Consider the following 26001-nt stretch of genomic DNA (forward strand, 5'->3'; position numbering starts at 1 on the left):
CCGTCTCTACTAAATATACAAAAAATTAGCCGAGCGTGGTGGCGGGCACCTGTAGTCCTAGCTACTCGGGAGGCTGAGGCAGGAGAATGGCCGTGAACCTGGAAGGCAGAGTTTGCAGTGAGCAAAGATCACGCCACTGCAGTCCAGTATGGGTGACAGAGTAAGACTCCGTCTCAAAAAAAAAAAAAAAAAGATATAGTATTGTATTTAAACTTAAATATATTCTTTAAAATATTAACATTTATCTCAGCTAATAGAAAGTGATGTCTTACCACTTTTTGTTATTTGTAGACAGACCGAAATTTGTTTCAACGTAAATTCAACCAAGAAGTTTTACTTAATTTTATTAATGTTTTTGAGTTACTTCACTGCCAAGCAGAGCATTTTAAAGCACACTGTGATGTATATACTCTCATAAGAAAAATGAAATGTAATTGCATTTTGCAAGTAACACAAATTGGAAACTGACATTGTCCTGACATGGCTGGCAGTGTCTGCTCCCTGCCAAGCTTCTCTGTATAGCCTATCAAGAGAGTTTATATGCAAAGTAGCAAATATATGTTGTTCTATAATGCAGCTTTATTCTCACTGCCACTTGCCCTCCCATAGGCCATGGGATGCACAAATTGTTTGTATGTAAGAGCCCTAGAAGATGTTAAAAAACCCTTGTGTCTTATGTTCAGAGCTGTCAGCATGATCTAAGGCCCGAAATCATAAGATACAGTAGTGTACAGTAAATTTATATAAAGTCTTTTGATATAAATTGAAGTCCAAATTCATTTCCCACAAAATGATAATATCCAACTTCTAGGTTTGCCTTTGATGTTGCTACTTCCAGTCATTTTTAAGTTGTTTTCATGTTTCACATTGCCAAATGGCACACTACCTGGAGTGTGCCCTCTTGTTGAGACCATTCTTAGTTTGATATAGTGACAAAGAAGAAAGTGAGACTGCTGGGAATTTGGTTTGCTTTACAAGTTAGGGTGAGTGGAGAGAACCCTCTTGACAGGATGATGAAATTTGGGGAAGTATAGCAAACAATAACCACCTGTCTATTATCCAGTTTCCTGAATGATAAAAATTGTCTATGCATCCTGCCTCAAAGGTTTGACCATGGGGTGGGTTTTCTCTTCTGATAGATTAACAGTGTCCAGTCACATTTGTTATCATTTATGTGTGATCTTGCTGTTTACCTCTTTTAAATCAGAAATACATTCTGCTTAGGGGAAGACACACACACACACACACACACACACACATACATACGCACAAACACTGATTTATACTAAAATCACAAAAACCTTTTAAAATGTCTTGTGAAAATATTTTAGCTACCTTTCTTAGAACAAACATAAACAAGAATAGTAAATAAATGTGTAGGCCAGCACCAGCGTTGACATCTGTTGTGACCTGTGCTACGTGGAGTAACCATTGTAGAGACAATCATCTTAGGCACCAAAATGACTTAGGAGCTTTTTTCTTTGTTCTTTCTTATCACTTACTATTTTTATTAGTTTAGCTCTTTCCAAACATGTTTACTCAGAGATACCTATTTTAGTTAGGAAGAAAAAGAGAAATAACACCAATTAAAGCTAATTGAGGCTGAATTCTTGTCAGTCTTAAAAGAATCCTAATTGTTTCTCTTTGAACTGACTAATCCATACAAGTTTTCTGAAGGGATGGGGTGTGGTTGTATTTGATGGCTTCCATTTGGATGATTTCTACTAGCTTTTTTCTTATCTGAGAACTATTAGAAAGAACATGATCATTTTTTCAGGCTGGAGTGCAGTGGCATGATATCAGCTCACTGCAACCTCTGCCTCCCTGGTTCAAGCGATTCTTCTGTCTCAGCCTCCCGAGTAGCTGGAACTACAGGCACCTGCCACCATACCCAGCTAATTTTTATATGAACATGATCAATTTTATACACATAGAACATAGTGAAATGCTGATAATTATAAGTTGTTTGCTCATTGGAGTTATTTATTATGTGATCGACTGTGAAAATTTGTGCAACCCTCCCTCAGAATGGAAAAAAAATTAAGAGGATTTAGTCTGAGTTTCTGAGAATAATTTTCCAAGTACATCTGGAAAGATAAATTGATTTTAAAGGATGTATAATTGATTGATTAAAACATCATTTCATAAAACTCATTTTATGATCCACTGTGAGAGCAGCTTCAAAAGCCCTCAGATAAGTATCGAGCCAAGTGGTACAAATGATTTTCATGCAACTGAAGATACCATTTATGCTGGAATAGCCCCCCAAAACAAAATCCACGTGATTTTTAACTTTGTGCTAACTATTACAATGTCTGTGTGTTTTGTGTATTCTCTCATAGGTATGAGAAAGTGCCAGTCATCTTGGTTGGGAACAAAGTGGACCTGGAAAGTGAGAGAGAAGTATCGTCCAATGAAGGCAGAGCACTTGCTGAAGAGTGGGGCTGCCCCTTTATGGAAACTTCCGCTAAGAGTAAAACAATGGTGGACGAACTCTTTGCAGAAATTGTGAGGCAGATGAACTATGCTGCTCAGCCTGACAAAGATGACCCATGCTGTTCTGCATGTAACATACAATAGCATCCAAATATGGCTGTCCTGGATGGGATTTGCCCAATGTCGTAGGTGATAGAAAACTCGCCTACTCCACTGCAGAACTTGCAGGATGCGTGGTGTTAATCTACAGAGAACTGCAGCCCTTATTCAGAATTGAGCAGTGGTTGTCAGTTGATATCTCTGAGTAACATTTGGGTTCAGTAACTACAGTTTTCACCATTTGTCCTCAGTCTCCTTTATGCATCTGCAACTTTAAGGCATAGTCCATCGATCTACAGGGTGATCTCATTTGAAAGCTATGATGGCATTGTCGCTGAGTTGACAGTAGCAACTATTGTATAAATTAAAAATAACCATAAGGGAGAAACCAGAAGAATTCCTATGACCACTTACAATTAAAATATTTTGTCTTCTTTAAAAAAATAAGTAAAGGAGAAATATTTTCCTACAAGAGTACTGAATTTCAGGAATTGGGATAGAGCTTCTAACCAATGTATTTCGTCAAGTAAGATAGTAACAGCTGACCTGCCAACAGCATTACAGGGAGAGATTCTTTATTCAGCTAACACATTTCTGTTTTTCAAAATTGATGCTTAATTGTAGCTGTTAATTCTAATTTGTGACATGGAACTAACTCATGCTTCAATCCTTGATAGAGCAAAAGTCAGAACAGGTTATGTAAAAATATAGTCTGGCTTTAGAATTTGTTAAGTCACCTGCTTTGCCACAGAAAATGGAGGCTTTCACAAGGGTTTGATCAGAATTAAAACCCCGACCCTGCCCTCTGTTAACTGAGCAGGGGTGGTCTTTGTAACTTTACTGAACAAGAGGGAAGCAACTGTGATGGGAAGAGATTACCTAGCCTTACTAACAAGAAGCATTCTAATAGATAAACTAGTACCATCATGTAAGGAAAATGAAGCCATGTTGCATCCACATGTTCCCGTTTGCAGAAACCTCACAGGACAGTACGAATATCTGGCATTTTTAAGTTCATTAAAGCAGCAAATTCCTTCTCGCCTTTAAGGGCTATGGTTGTAGTGTGACCTGTGGCTAACCTGCTTTCAAAATCAAGTTTGCTGTAGCAGAGCTTTATTGCAGGCATTTTAAAAATTGAATAACCATGTGAAATAATTTGGGCTTAAAAGTGAACATAAATTATAGAGTGGAAGGTAAGGGACAAAAGCCTTTTATCTTTAATTTTCCTGGAGAATTATATAAAGGTTTTCTTAGAACAATTTTGCCCTGATTACTGAAGTGTCAAATAAAGCTGGAGTGAATATTTTGTTTTGAAAAGGTGCTCAAGCTCTGACATTTTTGGTTTTCATAGCCATGAAGTATTTATCATTTGCATGACTAATGGCACAGGAAAAACCTATTCATAAGTTTTACAATCAAGTATAGAAGAGTCTTCAGCTAACTTCAGTTACAAATGCTGAAAAGATTATCTTGAGCTGGGCCTTGGGAGAAGAATTTGGCCTTCAGAACTGCAATATCACTGAGCCTGCGATATATACACCACCCCACATTTTGTTGGTTTCACAGTCTTGTGCAAGTAACCTCTGGTCTTACGTGTGTCACTGAGAGACGAATGTGTGTTTGTGTGTGCATGTGTGTTTATTGTTCCGAAGAATTTGGCACAAGTCAGAGATAATTTGCCTATACTAAGAATCTATACTGCAGAATATAGTGTATCAAAAACTTTTTTCTTTTAAATTATTGAAGTGTTTTTTATACTTTTATGAAATCATTGGTAGCCCCCCAAGTGTTTAATAACTGGCATTAAGCTTAGAGGATGAAAAAAAAAAAGGTTGATAGTATTTTTCATAATGAAAAAACTGAAGAGAGAGGTGAATGAAACCAGGCCATAGTTGTCAAAAATCGTTGAATTTTGAATATTTACATTCTTCAGTATAATTTTTTATAATCCTCAGTTATGAAGCACCTTGTTTATAGGACAAAACATTTTAACCAATTTTATTGAAACGAATTTCACTGCACAAAAGTTGGTTTGATTCAAACATGTAGAGAAATTGGAGATTCAAGATATATGATTTCTCTACTGAAAAAAAAATATTTGTTAGTAAATTGGTTGAGTTTTGATTCCTGTAACTTCTCAGAATGATTCTTTTGAATTCTATAACTAATAGCAATGTTTGACAAGTAAGATTGCAAAATAGAAATATATATAAAGATCCCACAGTTTGACATTATGACTTGCTATGCAGATGTGAAAATAGGTTAAATAATATGGAAGATATGGCAGAATGTAAAGTGGAAAAAATGATCTAAAATTTTGAATTGTATTAATAGTTAAAAACATTTGTGTCAGATGACAAGGTGGGCTTTTACTGTCAAGACATGAATAATAACTGATCTGGCTGCCTGATCAGTGTTTCCACGCAGCCCTGCATATTTAGTGACCAAGGCATCAAGGACATCCCGAAACTGGAAATTCCTATCCATCTGGTGTGAATATAACTCAGTTGGCAAATGAATGTGTTTGTTGAGCTATTACAGTAATAAAATGCTTAAGAACAGGAAGATTACATTTGTTGGCATATGAAACCTTAGTGGCTACAGAAGAAAGTTGACCTTGTGTCACTATTTATTTTATGCCCTGATCAGACTAGCAACTTAGATAAGTGAAAGTTTTTCTCACATGCCTTAAAAATACTATGGTTTGATCCAAAGACCCACTTTTTCTTTAGCTCTTGTGATAAGATTTTCCTTTTTTTACTTTTATACAAAGGCAGCATCTTTGAATTTTTTTTTCTTTTGATGTTGCAACTTTTGGTTTCTTTTAAACTGTGATAGTGATGGTAACTGATGCCTTTCATTTTGTTCAACTTAAACAAAACAAGCCAGCATCTGATCAAAAGTATTACATCAAATCTTTTCTTAAACTATCGAAAGGTGCTTTGATGATTTTCTCCTTTGGTTTGTAGAATTAGGACTGAACTTTTGACTCAAATTGCTACAGTTGCCATCACTTTTCTGTGGTAATACTACTGATATTTGCTTTTCTATATAAAGAAATGTTGCCTAAGACTATCTGGTATTTGTTTTCAAGGGTTTTCCAGTATGAATGTTAATGTTGTCAGTGTATGTATGAATATGAAAGTGCTTTGTTTTGTTTGTTGCTGTTTTTTGCTTCTGTGTTTTTTTAATTTTTTGTTCTTATCAGTAGTCTTGTGTTAGCACTGGGTAAGCTTTAATTGTCCCTTAGCCAATCAAACATTAAGGACTATGGGGTTCTTTTTTTTTATTTAACATGTCATTGTGCATCTATTAAATCTTGATCAGGGTTTCAAGAATGACTGCAGTGGGTTTTGGAAACAGACTTATCATTATTGATTTGAGGTTTCCCAGAGATACAGTTCACAGTTAAGTGTTGCGCTCTAATACAACTGACCATTTAAAATTGAACAACAGTTTATTGTTTTGTAACAATGTCAGTTGTTAAACCTTGACATTTCAATTAAAACATGAATTGTAGTTATAACTCAATGCAAATTCAACAGTTGTATTTGGAGTTAAATTATTTTAACAAATAAATTTATTTAATGAAACTCTGGATTTGCTTTGTTTTGTACATGCTCATGAGAGAAATGTATTATATACAAAAACAACTAAAAATTGCCATATAATGAATTTAGTACTCCTCATGCAAAAATATTTTAGCTGATTTAAATTGAGAGTTCATCATATAAAAAGGCAGGTAGGTAGATACTTCTCATAGTCTTTAAATTTAACATGGAAAAGATTATAAAATCAGTTATTATAAATATAAACTTATCTCTACAAATGATATTTTATATTTTGAATGATAGCTGGCTAATTTGAAGCCTGATGCTAAGGTTAACAGAATTGTTCTAAATAATTAACATGAATTAGCAACATCACTAAAATGATTCTGTGTCCTCCTAGTGATGGCTTGAAGCCGGCTTTCTGTTTTCACATCATGTGGATCCAAGAGTGCCAGAAGCTGAAGGTTGCTGCGGGGCTGTAGGGCCTGCTTGTTCTATATGGGGCCCTGTGAATGTTGGCAGATGCTGTTAATTGTATACAGCCTTCAGCTGCTCTGATAAGGAGCCCATTCATTTCCTAAGCCAACTTAAACTATGCCTTTTGGTTATGTTGCCTTCAAACTCTGCTGAAATCCTCTGGCAGCATTCCACCAGTTGAGACGCTTCATTGTTTTAGATTATAAGAATAATTTGAATGAATATAACAGAGGCACTGTAGATAGAATCCCAGATATTTAAAGGAAAACATACTTATATTTTAGTAATATCTTCTGAAGAACTTCATAATTTTATTTGAAGTGTTTATACATTTTTTATAAATTATTTAAATGTATCAAATCCCAAGTTGGAAGAATATCTTTGAGGCTAAAAAGTAGTACTCTGAAATTCTCTCAAGTTATATTATTTGTTTGTTAGAGGTCCACGAATGAAAATATATGTAGCTAAAGGAATAAGGTGCTGCTCAATTTGGAACCCAGCTGACGTCTAGGATCTGTGAAGCAGAGAATATTATCACAAACTTCTGAAAGAAGCTGTTGACCTTTTACTTGTTTCTTAATTTAAAATATTTTGCCATGTAAATACTAATAAAACATAGTGGCTCTTCATCAGTTATGGATTTCAACTGGTTTTACATTGTTGAATATTATCTAGTATTTTTAATAAATATTTATATATATATACTTTTTTTTTTTAGACAGAGTCTCTGTCACCCAGGCTAGAGTGCAGTGGCACAATCTCAGCTCACTACAAGCCCCGCCTCCCAGGTTTACGCCATTCTCCTGCCTCAGCCTCCCGAGTAGCTGGGACTACTGGTGCCTGCCACCATGCCCAGCTAATTTTTTGTATTTTTTTAGTAGACACGGGGTTTCACCATGTTAGCCAGGATGGTCTCGATCTCCTGACCTCGTGATCCCCCCGCCTCGGCCTCCCAAAGTGCTGGGATCACAGGCGTGAACCACCGCACCTGGCCTATAAATAGTTTTTAGATAATATCCAACATCCCCAACATCGAAGTATTGAGTTTTAAAAGATTTGTTGCTATTCTAGGTAAGACACTATTATTTCTTTCTATATTTTTTTGAAGTCTTCATGTTAGTCTGTAAGGAGTCCTCCAGGATTTCTCAGCAGGGAAAAAAGGTAGAGGACTAGCTGCTTGAAAGATTAAATACAAAGACCTATTTAGTATATATGAGCTGGGAATAAAGAAACTGAAGGAATGATTCTTGGTTTAGCTTATGGGAATTTTTTTATTAAAAAAAATCTTAGATCCTCCCATTTTAAAGACTTCACTATCGATGATTCATATTTACAATTTTACACAATTTTGAGTGTGATGTGCTTTTTTACCTTTAAAAACATCAATCAGGGCTGGGCGCGGTGGCTCAAGCCTGTAATCCCAGCACTTTGGGAGGCCGAGACGGGCGGATCACGAGGTCAGGAGATCGAGACCATCCTGGCTATCACCGTGAAACCCTGTCTCTACTAAAAATACAAAAACTAGCCGGGCGAGGTGGCGGGCGCCTGTAGTCCCAGCTACTCGGGAGGCTGAGGCAGGAGAATGGCCGAAACCCAGGAGGCGGAGCTTGCAGTGAGCTGAGATCAGGCCACTGCACTCCAGTCCGGGCGACAGAGCGAGACTCCGCTTCAAAAAAAAAAAACATCAATCAGGATGAGTGAAGCAAAGAAAAGGTCACTCCAACTTCTAGTTCCCTAAAACAGCCACGTTAACAATGGATGTAAATCATTCCCAGCATCTTCCTATGCACATATACATATGTAAGTACATGAACACAGGTAGTAGGATAAATAACTCGATGTTATTTTTGAGAAACTGCCTCTAAGTACTAAAAATGAATCACTGAAAGTCACACAGCTAATAAAGTGGCAGAGTTGAGTTTCTAACTCTGCCACTTAATTTCTAACTCTTCTAACTTAAAACAAGCTTACAACTCTAAATGACCCTTTCCCCACTGTTAATCCTTTTACTTAAATTGAATCCACTCATTCCATGCTCATTCAGCTATTACTTATTGAGAGGTTACACCTGCATCTGGCACTGCCGCAATACACAGATGGTCTCTACACATAAACCCCAATGTTAAAGACATCCTAGTCCCATCTCCTTGCCATTCCCTTTTCTCTCAAGACAGATACAGTTTAGTCTACTGGCAAGAAATAATTTATACCTCCCCTACTTTGACATGTCAGCATCCCAGTAATCCAGGCTGGGCCGAAGTCCCAGGCACAGCCCCAGAGACTGCTGCTGGCTCTGTTCTTTCCAAGATCTGTGCACCAGCCTGAGCTAGACCCTCCTGGGAACTTGAGGTGTCTGTGTGACAGAGTGGAGGTGGATGACAGTACAGCAGGGCCTCAGGGCTCTGCTGTTAGAGGCTGGGTCTACTTCTAAGGAAGAATTCAGGCTAAAAATAGGATTAGCAAGGGGCAGTGGGGATACAGAGGCAGGTTGGGGACAGCAGGGCAAAGGGTTCTATGTATCAGATACTACACTGAAGAATAAATGCTGGGTCCATGCCTCTAGTTAAATACCAGGTGTTTTTAGGTTTTAGTGAGATTTTTAGTTTAAAATGTTGACGTTTGTTACAGCACAGCTCTGTAGTGTGTTCTGAAGAGGTCTTATACCATGAGGGGTTTTGCTGAAAATGATGAGTCAAGCAAGTTTGGGAATCCCCACATAACAGATTTCACATCTTGGAAAAAACTCAAATTCCACTCATGTCCCAAAACTAACTGGACCCCAGGACACTTTCTTTAGATTGTACCCAGCAGCACTCTCTGGAGCACAATTTGGAAAATGCTGCTATTAGATATTTGGCCTCCAAATGCTGATGTGGGAACTCTGTCCAGGTGAGGGGACCTGGATCAGTTGTGAGCGTGAGAATTCCTCTGACCCCTGTAGTTTCTAGAGGAAGGGAAGAGAAAGAGAGCGAGTTGGGTGCAATAGCTCGCGCCTGTTAGCTCAGCACTTTGGGAAGCCAAGGCAGGTGGATCATCTGATGTCAGGAGTTCAAGACCAGCCTGGCCAACATGGTGAAACCCCGTTTCTACTAAAAGTACAAAAAATAGCCAAGCGTGGTGGTGTGTGGCTGTAGTCCCAGCTACTCTAGAGGCTGAGGCAGGAGAATTGCTTGAACCTGGGAGGCAGAGGTTGCAGTGAGCTGATATCAGGCCACTGCACTCCAGCCTGGGTGGCAGAGGGAGACCCCATCCAAAAACAGAGAGGGAGAAGAGGAGAGGAGGCAATCTATAGTTGATGGACATTGGAGTATTTCCAGTTTGAGTCTATTATGAATAAAACTGCTATGAACATTTGTGTACATGACTTTTGATGGATAGACACAATACTCACTCCTAGGTCACTATCTAGGAGGGGAATTGCAGAATGACAAGATTTGATTGTCAACTTTCGTAAACATTGATAGTTTTATCAAGTGGTTGTACCAGTTTACACAAACAAGCAGTATGTGAGAACTCCAGTTGCACCATGTCAAGGATGGATTGCCTGGGAAGTGGGCTGCGACATAGAGCTTAGTGTGCAGGATGCATATTACCAAATGTCCTTGGGATTAACTCCTGTGGAAGGGAGTAGAGGAAGTAAGGTTGGCCAGAGGGAAAAGTTGTGCAATGCAGGACCAACAACCCCCAGACAGGGGGGTTAGAATGAGGCCCTTAGAGTTGGGCCCAGATGGTTTAGTCCTCTGTACCCTCTGCCTGTCAGTTGCTGTGACCTTGAACAAGATGCAGAGGCAATCCCTGAAGGATCAGCGAGTGAAGGCTCTCGGCACTCTCAGCAGCAGGGCAGCAGTCACTTGACTGAAAGGAGGTCCAGGTGGTGCCTCACAGCATCTATCAACTCCACCTTCCACACACATACCTGGCACTGTCAGGCTTTGTCATTTTTGATTTTATTCTGGTGGGAGCGTGGTGGTATGTCATTGTGGATTCTACTTCATGTTTCTCTAAGGCCAATATATTTATATGCTTATTGGTCATTGGTTACCCTCTTTTGTGAAGTGGCTATTTATGTTTTTTGCCCATTTAGTAAATGTTTTATTTACTGTTTTATTAAGTGACTCAAAAAAGATTTATTTAATCTTTTACTTACATATTTGTAGGAGTTCTTTACATTTTCTGGGCACATGTTTATAACTACAGTGTACTATCCGAGTCTGAAGCTTGCCTTTTCACACTCTTGTTGATATCTTCTGATAAACAGAAGTCCTTACTTTTAATGAAGTCAATGCACCAATCTTGTATTATTTGATGGTTAATTTTTTTGTGTTCTTTTAAAGAAATCTTTGCCTACTTTAGGGTTGTTCTTGACCTCCAGCCCCTCAGGGGTATGCTGAGTTGACCTTATGAACATGATAATAGGAAAATAACAATTGTAATCATAGTTTACTGAACAGTGATACACCAACCATCACCATCATCAGTCTTGGTTTCATATTATTGATGAAATATTTAAACATTAATAGAGCTGGCTCTTGGCCAGCGTTTCTGTGAATGTGTTCCATCAAATACTAAGGCTGAATAGGAAAAAGATTTCCATGGTCAAATACGTTTGAGAAACACCGGCTTAAACAAAGTTAAATAGGCTCTTGTGGTTTTCAGTATCCTAATGTGGATTATGTAACCTTGTAAGATATAAATACATTATGTTCTGCAAATTATTTAACCATTGTATGCTAGTTCTTCTTAGAACATTTCACAGGACTAGTATTCCATAGTTTGGTAGATACTTGTCAAGGCAAAGGGTATGATGTCCAACAAAAAACAGCTTAAGAATAAACTGAATCTGAGAGTTCATAGTGAAATTAAAAAATAAATGGCTAATAAGGATTAGCCATTTACAGGATACTAGCTAATAGATACAGAAGACAGAACCAAGAAGTCATCCCTTTCCAATCCTCCACATCAAAGTAGATTTAGGGACGGATCAGCAATCAGCAATGCTGAGGCCATTGGGTGCAAGGGTTAGAGGGAAACAGATATTCACAAATTACTTCTTATTTGCTAAGGGAAAGAGGTAGCTTTTCAGTGGTGACACCTGGCTGACACCACATGAACCAGGTGATCAAACCAAGCACTGCCAACAGAAGGACAAAAGTCTAAAGTCTATCATGGGCCCCTCTGTGACACAAAAGAAGCACCCAATGCCACCTATGTGGTATCTTCACCTAGATCAAATCATGGAGAAACAATCAGACAAATCCACATCATGGGACACGCCACAAAAATAGGTTTGGATGCTTCCAAACTGTCAATGTCTTGAAAGACAAAAATAATGGGATGGGGGTTAAGGGGCTGTCCTAAATATAGGGAGACTAAAGAGATTTTTTTAAAGAAAATGATGCATCCTAACATTTTTCCAACCACCGTCTTTCAAATGTGCAACATAGTTCCATCAAATTTTACTGTGTATAGAGACTCTCAAAAGAAAGAAAATGTGGCCCTCCCCCTAACGGGATGCATCCAAATCCATGTGGCAGCCGGGCGCGGTCACTCACACCTGTAATCCCAGCACTTTGGGATACCGAAGCAGGCAGATCATGAGGTCGGGAGATCAAGGCCATCCTGGCCCATAACACGATGAAACCCCATCTCTACCAAAAATACAAAAAATTAGCCGGGCGTGGTGGTGGGTGCCTGTAGTCTCAGCTACTGGGGAGGCTGAGGCAGGAGAATGGTGTGAACCTGGAAGGCGGAGCGTGCAGTGAGCCAAGATTGTGCCACTGCACTCCAGTACGGGTTACAGAGTGAGACTCCGTCTCACAAAAAAAAAAAAAAAATCCCTGTGGCTCGCTGTAGAAAAAGCCAGTCCTTCCCCTGCCCTGGAAATCTGGGAACCTCCTTCCACTACAGATTGAGCTCTGCTCCTTTCCCACTGAGAATCCCTGGATTAAGCTGGTTGTTCCTTGTAACGTAAGTGAGACTCTCAATACTCACTGCCCAGAGAGCCCGACTTCTGATCTTTTGCTGCCTTTATAGTTGACCCCAGGCACTGCTGTCCTGGGGCAACAGCAAGAGCAAACAAGTAATTGCAGAGTTTATGCCATGAAAGTTGATGGAAGAGTTGGGCTAGGCATGCCTGGACCTCTTAAGCCAATTCAGCTGTGTTTACTCCTCCTTCCCTGCTCCTTCCCTCTTTTCACTCCTTCTGTTGCCTCACGAGGACCTTTCCATAGAGCCGTGTCACTGGATTTTCCCCACATCCTAAACACAGACAATTGCTAATTAAGTCATTCACATTATTTCCTTTTGAGAATGATTTTGGCCTTTTGATTGTTTTTCTAGCAATAAACATCTTTCTGGAAGAGGAATTAGCTCACTTGAGCAGCTGGTTTCAACAACTCCCTGCATTTTCCTTCAGCACCCAGGGACATGTGATTTGTAACTAAAACAAAATAAAAATGCACAAAACTCATTCACTCATACCAATAATATTTGCTGTGTAATTTTTTCAAATGACTGACTTCTTTCCAAATATACACAACAAAACTGGTCAGCATTAAAACTGCAAGGACAGTGGTTGTCACCGTTTGCCACTGGATCTGTCAACTCCTTTATGGAGCCTCTCAAAGCTGCCCATGGCCATAGCCTTGGGCCTGGGGTTGGAGTGGAGAAGAGCCGGCAGAAATGGCTGCGGACTGGAACCTGGCTGGAGAACCAGGGCAGGTACTTCTTGGGAAGGACCAAGGGAGAGTCCTTAAAGGGTAACCTGATAGCGTCCTCAGGGAGGAAATGTGATCCTAAGTGGAAAACCATAAATAATGACCCCTCTGCTCATGACTCAAAGGAATTCCAAATAGTAACAACAGAATACATCTTTCCTTTTCATTTTATCTGAAGAGTTGCTAATATTTCTTTAAGATGACTGTGTCCTCTTTTTCTTCTTACAATGACTTGTCACTTCAGTCCTGAACAAATATTGTCTATTAGCATATCAGTGGCTTAGCAAAATATAAAGGCAAAATGTACTAGAGCTGAACAATATAGATCCCCTAGTCACTCACTTTTCATTACATTTGGATGGATTCTTCATTGCCATGGAAACACTCTACCCTTACCAAAATTTTTAGGCAGGGATCTCCTCCAAGTTTCACAGTTCTGTGTCTTAAAGACATTTCTTGTTCTATTTATGAGTTTAGAAGCTATGCCGTAATTTCCCATTGGGATAGCATGCAGCTGTAGCTGCTGTCAGTTGCTCAAGACAGTTAATATAAGAGATATTGCACCAGAGACTGTGAGTGAAGTAGAGGGTGTACCAACACGTTCCATGATTCCATGGCACTGGTTTTGACTGCCACCTTATAATTTTTTCACCCGAAGGCCGGCTCTACCAAGTAGAATATGCTTTTAAGGCTATTAACCAGGATGGCCTTACATCAGTAGCTGTCAGAAAGAAAGACTGTGCAGTAATTGTCACACAGACGATAGTACCTGACAAATTGTTGGATTCCAGGACTCACTTAATCAAGATGACCAAAAACGCTGGCTGTGTGATCACAGGAGTGACTGCTGACAGCAGATCCCGGGAACAGAGGGCACAATATAAGGCAGCTAATTGCAAATATAAGTATGTTTATTAGATTCCTGTGGACATACTGTGTAGAAGGAATTACTGATATTACTCAGGTCTATACACAGAATGCTGAAATGAGGTCCCTTGGTTGTTGTACGATTTTAATTAGTATATTTGAAGAACTAGGCCCTCGAGTGTACAAGTGTGATGCTGCGGGTTACTACTGTGGTTTAAAGCCACTGCAGCAGGAGTTAAACAAGCTGAGTCAACCAGCTTCATTGAAGTGAAGAAAAAATTTGCCTGGACATTTGAACACAGTGGCAATTACATGCCTTTCTACTGCGCTATCAATGATCTCAAACCTTCAGAGAGAGAAATTCGAGTAGTTACAGATGAAATTCCTGAATTCAGGATTCTTACATGAGCAGAGATTCACCACACCTTGTTGTTCCAGCACAGAGAGACTAAACATTGTCTTTAGTTTACCAAATCCATGATGCCTCTTCCTCTGTGTTTGGTAACAACAAACCAACTTTATGGAGGTCTCTGGATTGAAACAGGAGCCTCTCCCGCTCCTCCCACCACTGAAGTGGTTAGGACTCTGTATTAGTAAAAACAATGCTTTTGGGGAAAAATGTAAAAAATAAAAAACGATCCCTTGCTTTCTTTTGTTACAGATTCTTTCTATATGAAACTACTTTCTATATTGTCTTTGGTTTGGTTAATTTATTAAATGGCTCTGTCCAATATGGTAGCCATTGGCCACATCCACATATGGCTATTTAAATGTATATTATTAAACTTAAATAAAATTAAAAGACAGTTAGTCAGTAGCACTAGCCACATTTCAAGTCACATTAGCCACATTCTAAGAGTTCATTAACCATAGGTAGGTAGTGGCTACACATTAGACAGTGCAGATATACAGCATTTCCATCATTGCAGAACATTCTATTAAACAGGGTTACAAATAAAAGTTTGCTTATATCAGAGCTATTCAATTTTATTTGTTCAAAAATAACAAGGGACTAGGAAGATATATGCAGAGCTAGCTTTATGTGTGGGACTAGGAAAATATATGCAGAGCTAGCTTTATGTGTAAATGACCCCACACTTAGAAGAAACCAAAGCTCGGTTCAGTCCTCTGCTGTGGTCTTGAAATTCTTAATAATTTTGAACAAGGCTCTGAGTTCATGCACAAGGCTCTTCAAATTCAGTAGCCAGTCCTGCACTATATAAGATGAAGCTTGGCTGTTGAATTCTTTGTTTTCACTTCCCCTGCATTTGGTTCTTTTCCAGCTGCCCTTTTTTTTAGAGCAAGGAAAAACAGTTGACACATGAGATAAAATTCAGGTGCCTGGAATCCTTTATATCATCTCAACAGTCTTACCAGGGATCCAGCTTTCAATAACACCTCTTAGGAATGATAAAAGCCTAAAACAATGTTTCGGCAACTCCAATACTAAGAAAAAGTTTAGCTTCTCTTAGTAACAGGTGTTTTCTGCCATGAATTCTGAGTTGCCCACAGTGGAATTCCTTTCTCTTATACAGCCTTGCCAGAGGTTTTTTTGTTTGTTTTTGTTTTTTTTAATTTGAGACAGAGTCTCGCTCTGTCTCCAGACTGGAGTGTAGCGGCGCAATCTCGACTTACTGCAATCTCTGCCTCCTGGGTTCAAGCAATTCCCCAGCCTCAGCCTCCCGAGTAGTTGGGACTACAGGCGTGCACCACCATGCCTGTCTCATTTTTTGTGTTTTAGTAAAGACGGAGTTTCACCATGTTGGCCAGGATGGTCTCAATCTCCTGACCTTGTGATCTACCTGCCTCGGCCTCCCATAAGTGCTGATATTACAGGCAGGAGGCACCAAGCCCGGCCTCCCAGAGCTCATGTTTAAGATTTAGCCTGACTTGTTTTATTCTTCATCCACTCATTCCTTTATTCTTACAATCCTTTATTCAGCAAATATGAAGCATCTACCATGTATGAGACACTGTTACAGGTCTGAATAAAAAATTATGTGGCACATACCTGCTGTTGCTATCTGGTAAATTATGTGCTGCAATTAACCCAACATTAGCAACAGAAACAAGAGGACAGTAAAATCAAAGGCAGCCTGAGTATCATCAAGGATTTATTAGCTACTCTCCATGTTTCCTGGTCACATTAAAACAACAAAACAGAATGAATGAACAATTCCTACTGATTCATGTACTATGTTATAAAGAGGAAAATTTCCCAACCAAATTTTGGTGAGTTTTTTTTGTTTTTTTAAATATACCAACCAGTTAAAGAAAAAATAGCACAGATAATAATAGTATTAGTAATAATTTTACCATTAATACTAAAGTCACTTTCACTTGTATTGGGAGCTCATTGCATGATGTACCTTTCTGAAAAATTTGATTCCCAATTATGTTTGAATTAAACTAACATTTGCATTGGTGCTGCCTTCCTGGGCTCATATGGTTCAGGTATGTATCGAATGTCAAAGGAAAGACGGCATGTGACTACACAGGCCAATGAAAATTTGCAAAGCCAGAGACACTCATGCTGAGAATTGCAATGTCATATAAAAACGCTTCTTCTCACCTTTCAGTATATTGGGAGGCTTGTAGAAATGCATACCACATAAACTGAATAGGAAATAAGGGCAAAGAGAATATAGTAGAAAAATAAGGTAAACAAACAAACAAACAAACAAAAAGCCTCACAGGTAAAGTTATTATTCACAATGCATGACAAATGGTCCTGTATTTTTTTAAAAGATAGAAATGGAATCTTGCTATGTTGCCCAGGCTGGCCTGTATTTTTGAAAGCTGAGTTCTTCATACTTAATTCTGAGTTCCCTGGTAGCCAAAACCAAGAGGAAAACAAAATTACAACGTTTATAGTGTTTTATTTTGTTTTACTGTGTTTTTTTTTGTTTTTTGTTTTGAGACAGAGTCTTGCTCTGTCGCCCAGGCTGGAGTGCAGTGGTGCAACCTTGGCTCACTGCAACCTCTGCCTTCCCGGTTCAAGCGATTCTCCTTACTCAGCCTCCAGAGTAACTGGGATTACAGGTGCCCACCACAACGCCTGGCTAATTTTTGTATTTTTAGTAGAGACGGAGTTCATGATGTTGGCCAGGCTGGTCTTGAACTCCTAACCTCAAGTCATCCATCCACCTCAGCCTCCCAAAGTGCTGGGATTACAGGCGTGAGCCACTGCACCTGACCTAAGTGTTCTTGAAATAAAAATAACCAACTCTAGAGATAGACACCAATGTTTCTGTGGATCCCCAAAAGAGCACACTGTATGACTGTAGTAAATGATGCCATCAGCCACAGAGTGGGGACTATTTGTTATAAGTCTTGTGACCTCTGTCATTTGTTTATTCATTAACATTTATTCTTGTCAATGCTTAATGTTTATAGAATAATTTTGTGGCTTTTCCATAAAGGGGTAGATTTTAAAATATTCTATTTATAGCATTCCAGGAAGAACACAGGAATAAAAGAAGAAACAAAAGGAGAGGTGGGCAGGAAAACTGATTAGGGAACAGAGAGAAGTCCTGAGAAATTAGCCCCATTGGATTTAGATTCCTAAGCAATGACCTAATAATGTCCCATGGGAAGATGCTAGGCATTTAACAGAGGCAGAGAAGGAGTCCAGAGAGTCTCTGGGCCTGACATCCGGATAGTATTTGAGGGCTATTTAAACATACATATTTTTAAATACACTTTACTTTTTAGAGCAGTTTTAGGTTCACAGAAAAACTGAGCAGAAGTACAGAGAGTTCTCATATACTCCCTTCCCCCACACCCACAGCCTGACCCACTATCAACATCCCACACCAGAGTGGTGCGTGTCTTACAGTCACTAGACCTGCACTGGCACATCATGTTCGCCCGAAGACCATAGTTTAGACTAGTATTCACTCTTGGTGGTGTACATTCTATGGGTTTTGACAATGCATAATGACATATCTTCACCATTATAGGCCCATATATTTTTATCCTCAAGAAATTCCAGTTCTTTGTAGTCCTGAGGCTAGACATAAGCATGAGGTTAAGAGACATAAGCATGAGGTTAAGAAAAAGTTTAGGTTCTCTTAGTAACAGGTGTTTTCTACCATGAATTTTGAGATGTGGGTACAAGAGCGCAGGATATGAGAACAGCAGAACCGTGTGGTGGAAATGTTCCCGTTCCGTGGTAGAAATCAACACGTTCTAGGGCAAGACAGTGGAGTGAGTGGTAGACTTTCAGCTCAAGAGTTTGTTTTTTTATAAACTCCAAGCTTGACTTTCTCTAGTCCTGGTCTGGAAAACTATAAATTCTAGAGGGCAGTGGAAATAGCATGTATAATGGGGAATAATGAAGTATGGGATAAATCTAATTAGGAAAAGCCAATTATGATCTTACCTCAGAAGACTGAGATGCTTAGGGAAATGGATTAAATTTTAAAGTTAATTAGGCAATAATATATTGCACCATTTGTTGAAAATCTTTCTAAAATTTATATGTTCATTTCAGAGTTACAATAGCAGCAAGTTTTGGGGCCATATACCAGTTCCTAATTCCCCATTAAACTGCATGACAATAATGAAAACTAAAGATTGAAAAAGCACCAAAGTCAAGGTGGAATTTCCACTGACTGCATTATCCCTGTGTCCACATAAACACACACACACACACACATACACACAAGGTAAAATTCTAGAGATAATCCCAGTATGGTAAAGGACAAAAAAGAATTTCCCATATGATTGCCATGATCAATATTGAACATATTCTACATCAGAGGCTTGAGTGCCCTCAAATTTTGGTATCTGAGAGGGGTACTGGAACCATAGATACCATAGATACCAAGGACTGATTTCAAATTAGGGCTAACCATAGTCAGCTAAAAGATAATTTTAAAAAATACCACTCATTAATGTCAGAAAAAAAGAAACAGAAAACACCTCACCAAGAAAGCAGAACAAGCTATGTTGAAGAAACCACAAAACTAAATAAGGTTTCTAAGAGCATCCTCACATCATGTTGCTGGAAGACCTGATGCTATTAAAATGTTACTTTTCAAGAATTTAATGTATGCTCTTAATGCAACATCAATTAAAATGGCAATTTTGAAGAAATTGATAAAATGATTATTGTATATAATTCATTCAGAAAGTAAGTTTTAAAAAGAGATTGGAACATTTCAATAATGTATAAAAATGTGAGGGAATCTTGGGCGTCTGATCCTAATGTGTGTGATAAAACTACATTCGTTAAAATGAAAAATAAATACAATTTTACATATGTTTTGGAGTCAGACCTCGGTGGTTCTGTGCCAACTCCTAGCTAGGTTATCTTGGGCAAGTGGTTGAAACTTTCTAAGAAAATGAGTATATTACATGTATTATAAGATTGTGATTTGAACCAAAAGAGATAATCACTTAGTACAATCCCCACTACAATTCTACTGTTGTTTTATTTGGTAACAGAATATTTAGGAAAATGTGTCCTATGAACCAAAAGGTCACTTTTTAAACCTGATAAAGCAAATAATTTACAATGACATAGTATCACGAATCTGTTCCTGCTGCAATAATACCTATTGCTGGGAGTGGTATAGTCAGGTAGACCCAAGAGTGTTGCAAAAGTCCTGGAGAGTAGCTTAATAATACTTACCAAGAGCTTCAAACATGTTTCTACCCTTTAATGAAGTAATTTAATTTTAAAAATCTAACCTAAGAAAAAGTGATATAAGGACATATATATTAGTTGTTGTATTATATATAAGTATTTAAATATTCACCAATGAAACTATTAAGTAAAACATGACATAGCTACAGAAGAATATTTTAGGCTATGTATATTTATGCAAATAGAGAATTATAAATGACATCGTAAAATGTTAGAGCAGAATAAAGAATGGATATACTGTATAATACCAAATTTGCAAGTTAAAGCCATATAGATATCTATATATGGTAAAAATAAAATATAACATCTTATCTCTGAATTATTAAACTTCTTTATGCTTTTCTGTATTTTCCAAATTCCACAATAAGCAATTACTTATAGTAGAAAATATGTTACTTAAAATAATATGTCAGGACAAGCCACTGTAGACCAAGAAAAAAAGTATAAGATCTCAGTATCCTTTAAATGAAATATGTCTACTTCCTGCCTTACTATTAGCTTGGTCCAATTAGCTTGATGGATATTTTTGGCATTCATTTGGGTTATTTTGAAAGGCTTGGAATTATCTCTGAAAATATTAATCTTTCTATAGCATTTACAATATTAGACTATTAGGCCTAGTGTATGTTTAGGGGAATGACAGAATAGTCACTGGAATCATATATAAATACTTATATCTTAATTGCTATTAAGCATTACTGTTATAATTTTTCTTTTTCTCTTAAAAAAGGAAAGTTAATGAAAATAAATTGGGAGTCACAGGTATTTGATTCTTGTTAATGGAGACTCTCATCTTTAATGAAAATTACAGAGTACCTATATGTAATAATTCCCTTTCTCATTAAAGAAATGAGCGTAGCCCTTGGGATGTGTGAAATCTTGGTGGCAATTCCAATTTACTCACTAACTACATGACTTTGACCAAAAGCCACCTCTACCAACCTTGGTTACCTCAACTAAAATATGGGGACAATCCTGAGTTGTTCTGAAGTCATTCCTGATGCACCTGTGGCTAGGATTGGAAAACCTAGGCTTTTCCCCAGGGAACTAAATTTAGGGGACATTTTAAATAGAAAACAATGCGTAATTTTAAAACATGTTGTATTTAGAAGACGACAGCAAATCAACATATTCTTTCAGCAGTACAGAAAAAAACTGATTTTAGAACAGGGTTAGCAAAAACAAATTGTTAAAATTGGAGTAACAGACCAGAGGGTGTATTTGGAGCTGTATTAACTATTTGGCCTCCTTGCGTTTGTAGTAGAAATGCTTAATACATTCCCCAGCCCTCACCCCCATCTTGGTCCGCCCCTTTCTCCCTTCCAGGATCTTAGAAATTGAATTATCTGGTTTATTAAGCACTCTGATTCAAGAGACCAATATTGATGTATAATCTGGTAAAGAGAAGACAAGGACATTCTACGAGATTGGTGGGAAGCAGATAGCAGGAGGGAAGGTGGGTAAAAAACATTGTGCAGTATCCAGTGACCACCTGAAGAGCAGAAGGTTTCTTTCTCCCAATAACTAGCTAATTCTTGGTGGGAATGGTCCACCCTTCAACTTCCCTAATTTTAGAAAATTTTTTCTTCTTTTTGTTTACTAGATATGTGTTATAAAACTAATTATTTCCTCCTACCTCAATTCATAGGTTGAAGCTCTAACCCACAATGTGATTACATTTGGAAATAGGGCCAGTAGAGAGGTAAACAGGGACAAATGAGGTCATGGGGATGGAGCTCTAATCCAATAGGACTGGTGTCCTTATAAGAAGAAGAGGAGACTCCAGACCTCTTTCTCTCTCCACTCACACACACAGAAAAAGGCTATATGAAGACACAGTGATAAGGCAGCTATCTGCAAGCCAGGAAAAGAGGCCTCAGCAGAAACAAACTCTGCCAGCACCTTGATCTTGAACTTCCAGCCTTCAGAACCATGAGAAAATAAATTGATGTTGTTTAAGGTATCCAGCTTGTAGTATTTTGTTATAGAAGCCCAAGCTGACTAGTAGAATGTGTTGCTCCATTACAAAAAAAAAAAAAAAAAAATTCTGATTCACTGATATTACCATAAATGCTGAAACAGCCTACACACTCCCAAATAACTAAAACCTAATAAAATGAACTTCATCTGAAACTACTCTGAATACATTCACAGACTGTGAACCACAGATTCTATCTGAATCTCTGTAGATTAAAACATTAACTAAAGATTTTGCAGGATTGTCAATTTAAACATTATTTGTATAACGTGATCATAAAATCCTCATGTTTTAATTTTAATGTTATGGCTTTCTTGGTATTTTTAAAATAGGAGTTTGTGACGACAATGTGATAATCACAGCTACTGGAAAAAAAAGATGATTTACAATACATTGGGAATCTCCTGTATTGGATCAGAAACAAATGGAGTCAGATGTTGCAGAGCCCAGTGATTGGGTGGATATAAACAGATGACTTAAAGATTTAAAACTACTCGGCTTTAAGCAGGTGCCTTGAAAAATGAATACAAATCAGGGGCTGTGGCATTTTTATTTGTGGGTATTTGTGTTTGTAAATGTACACATCGACTGTTTGAAAATCAGAAATCTCTAGGGTCTGGGCAAATAAGTAGAACATAACAGAACATACTTTATATCCACACCCATTTTTTTTATAGTATTTAAAAAGATGAAAAGTAGCTCAAGTGAGGACTTGAGAGAGGGAGAAAGATAAATACTATAAATAAAATATTCAGAAGTCTGTAAAGTGATTACTGTAAGAAGGAGAATCAATATGAAAAGCACAGTACTGTTTGGCTCTCGTCTCCCTGGGCAGAGGGACAGTCTTGATGGAAGATGAGCTAAAACAGTGACTGATGGCATGCAGATGTACATTTTGGTCCAAGGCTGTGTGAGTTAATCACCAAAGGGGAAAATGATAGCATTGGATTTTGGCAGTAAGAGTTGTAGAGTTAGCTAAATGATAAGCCTGGACAATAAAAATATTGGCTCCGTGGAAGAAGGTGGAGACCAACACTAAGGAATCTAAGGATTAAAGGAGGTTTAGGAGACCGTCTTGTGTATTTTTGTTAGTAAGTGGATGCCAATTAATCAACTCTGTGCCCTGTCCTGGTCTCAGGACTTCTCAGAAGCCATTCCCAACCCCTCTTAGAATCCAGCTACAAGGATTAAAAGAATAACTTCCAGCCCGGATTTTGCAACATGTTGGACAAGTATCTCAAGAATTATCTACCACAGATAAACTCATTTGAATTCACTTTCATTTAAATATAAATTGTATGTATCAATTTGAAGAGTGGAAGAAGGTATCAGAAAAGCAAATATTTAAAAAAGCAAACACCCAATTTTGCCTTTTTGCTGACTGCAGAGCATTTCCACATTTAAAAACTAATGTGAAATGTTCATAAATTCTACTCTTATTTATCCTTAAGTACTATACTTAACATCATAGAACTTTAAGGTAACCTGGGGATCAGCTTATTTAAGCCCTCAGTTTTATCCCCGAAGCCCAGAAGTTTACAACTGCCCAAGACTCAAAGATGTTCCAGAGCCACAAATGCTTCACGTTCCAAACTGAGCTCACTGTGGTGTACCAAATTTGTTCCTTTTCTTACATCATTTATTTCAGATAATAGTGGACGTATATTCCAATTACCTAAAAATTTAGGGAAATTTTAAACTCTTTTCTTAATCCCAGATTATATCATTTCTATTTATTCATTCATTCATCTATTTATCCATCAAGAATTGACTTGTCATTGACTTCATAAAGACACTCTGCTAGACTCTTCATACTTAGTAATTAAGTAGAATACAGTCTCTACTGTCCAGAGTGTCAGTATCTGGATGGAGAAAGTGTATGCAAATAAACAGTGAGTGAAGTGCTCTAAAGGAATGCTGTAGTATAACAGAGGATAAAGGTCTGAATTCAGCTTGTGGTAGAGTCAAGAATATTTGAAAAAAGGGCCTTTTCTATTAAGTTTTGAAAGTTCCATAGGATGTCCCCAGGTAGATGGGAGGAGGAGGAAAGGCAGACACCATTCCACCTGGGTTATGCCAACAACCTCCTATCACACTTTTAGTCTTGCTCCCCTTAAACCTATTCTAGTTACTACAGCCAGATTGCCTGGGCAGACTTTCTAACTCTCCTTCCCCTTTCCCCTCCCTTCCTTCTTTCTGCTCTTGTCACTTTGTCTTTATGTTAATCAAAACATAACCGTAGTTAATACTTTTGTTAGAATAAAAACAGAAGAATGAAATGTTTGACTCTAAACTAAAAAATGCATATAGACAGAATAAGAAAGCAGGCTGTTCATTCAAAATGCAAATTAAGTAATGCTCACAACTCTTCCATGGTTCTCTATCTTACACAGAATAAATTCTATTTTTTTTTTTTTTTTGAAATAGGGTCTTACTCTGTTGCCAGGCTGGAGTGCAGTGGCACTTTCACAGCTCATTGCAGCCTTGACCTCCTGGGCTCAAATGATCCCCACATTCCCACCTCAGCCTCCCTAGTAGATGGGACTACAAGTGTGTGGCACCACACCTGGCTAAAATTTTTAAACATTTTTTGTAGGGCTGGGGTCCCACTATGTCGCCCAGGCTGATCTTGAACTTCTGAGCTCAAGCAATCTTCCTGCCTTGGCTTGTCAAAGTGCTGGTATTACAGACGTGAGCCACTGCATCTGGCCTAAAAGCCAAATTCTTAACACGGATGGTCAATACGTATTGACTGCTCAAATTCCTTTGGGGAAACTGTATGCCTTCAACTAATGACGAGTTGGCCAGGCATAGGCAACACATACAGGGCCACCACTACCCAGTGCAACTCCTGTTTTTAAACCAGAATAAGACGTCATCCCTACACAGATAAATTATAAAAGTCACCCCCTCCATGGGGAAACAGCCTTATGCATACACAGGCAGGCAAGCAGACACCATCTTGTGCAAATGAAACCTGCCTTTCCCTCCAGGAAAATGCAGCTCCATGCCAGGATACATAGCCTGGTGAGCAAATGGGCCTGACTTTTGGCCCCCATTCACTCCCCGTGACCAGATGCCTTTGTGTAGTGCACAAACCGTGGACAGATGATCTGGACTGCAAGCAGAGACTGATTCCTTCTAGGTACAGCGTTCGACTCGGGAGTAGTAGGCAACCTAGCAGCGTCAGAGTCTTTCAAGACTGATAAATAGATGTGAGGACAAAGAAGGCTTTCCCCTCTGGAGTTACTAACCTGGGAGATTGTATATGTTAGCCTGCTGAAGCCATTTATTCACCATGTGGGAAGAGCCTCTAATGTAAATAAAAGAAATATATAGAAAGACACACACACAGAGAGAGAGAGAGAGAAAGTCCTGATACTACTGCCTGAGCTTTTATCTATATCCAGCTAAGTCTCAGGGCTCGTCTGCCTGTAGGAGGCTGTCTAGTTATGTAAGACAATGGATTCCATCTTTTTATTCTTTTTTTAGACAGAGTCTCTCTCTGTCGCCCAGGCTGGAATTGCAATGGTGTGATCTCAGCTCACTGCAACCTCTGCCTCCCGCGTTCAAGCAATTCTGTCTCTGCCTCCAGAGTAGCTGAGATTACAGGTGCAGCTGACATGCTCAGGGTTTCACCGGTTGCCCAGGCTGGTCTCGAACTCCTGAGCTCAGGGAATCCACCCACCTCGGTCTCCCAAAGTGCTAGGATTACAAGTGTGAGTTAACACGCCCAGCCAATTCCATCTTTTAAAGTTGGCTTGTTTCAGTAAAATATTGTCACTAAAATAGCCCATATACATATAGCTTATCATAGGGTTTGCAAATTCATATGTCTATAAAAATCCTATGCAAAAGAAAACACTATGATCGAGACAATATGGAGTGTTGGGGACTGTGACAAAATTGGGAACCATTGCCCTATCTTGAAGAACCTTCTCCTGCTTATCTCCAATTGACCTGAAAAATGTACGTCCAGCAGAGCCGAGTCTTGAACTTTTATTTTAAAGGGTACCCTGGAAACACAGATATTTATGCCAAAATCTTCTAATTTTTAAATATTATCAACTAACTCTAAGTAATGTTAAAACACCATGCAGGTCAAATGTAATATATTTGCAGGCCAGATCAAGTCAGCAGTTTGGAACTTCTGACATATGTTACTGCAGAATGTGTTCTGTTTTTCCTCTATGCTCCATGTCATTCTACTCCCAATTACCTTCC

At 38.5% G+C, this 26001-nt stretch overlaps 1 protein-coding gene and 1 pseudogene across 1 annotated transcript in view; both read left to right on the top strand.

Moving 5' to 3' along the window:
• RAP2A (RAP2A, member of RAS oncogene family) overlaps positions 1–7265 on the top strand; it is a 35884-nt gene extending 28619 nt beyond the window's left edge. Inside the window, exon 3 of the mRNA XM_011933939.1 lies at positions 2343–7265. Within this exon, the coding sequence (XP_011789329.1) occupies positions 2343–2580 (238 nt within the window). The 3' untranslated portion in view covers positions 2581–7265. The remainder of the gene's footprint in view (positions 1–2342) is intronic.
• Positions 7266–13173: 5908 nt separating this feature from the next.
• On the top strand, positions 13174–14611 carry LOC105505946 (annotated as a pseudogene).
• The last annotated feature ends 11390 nt before the right edge of the window (positions 14612–26001 follow it).

The sequence above is a fragment of the Colobus angolensis genome, unplaced genomic scaffold (genome assembly GCF_000951035.1).
Source record: "Colobus angolensis palliatus isolate OR3802 unplaced genomic scaffold, Cang.pa_1.0 Scaffold13, whole genome shotgun sequence".
NCBI lineage: Eukaryota > Metazoa > Chordata > Mammalia > Primates > Cercopithecidae > Colobus > Colobus angolensis.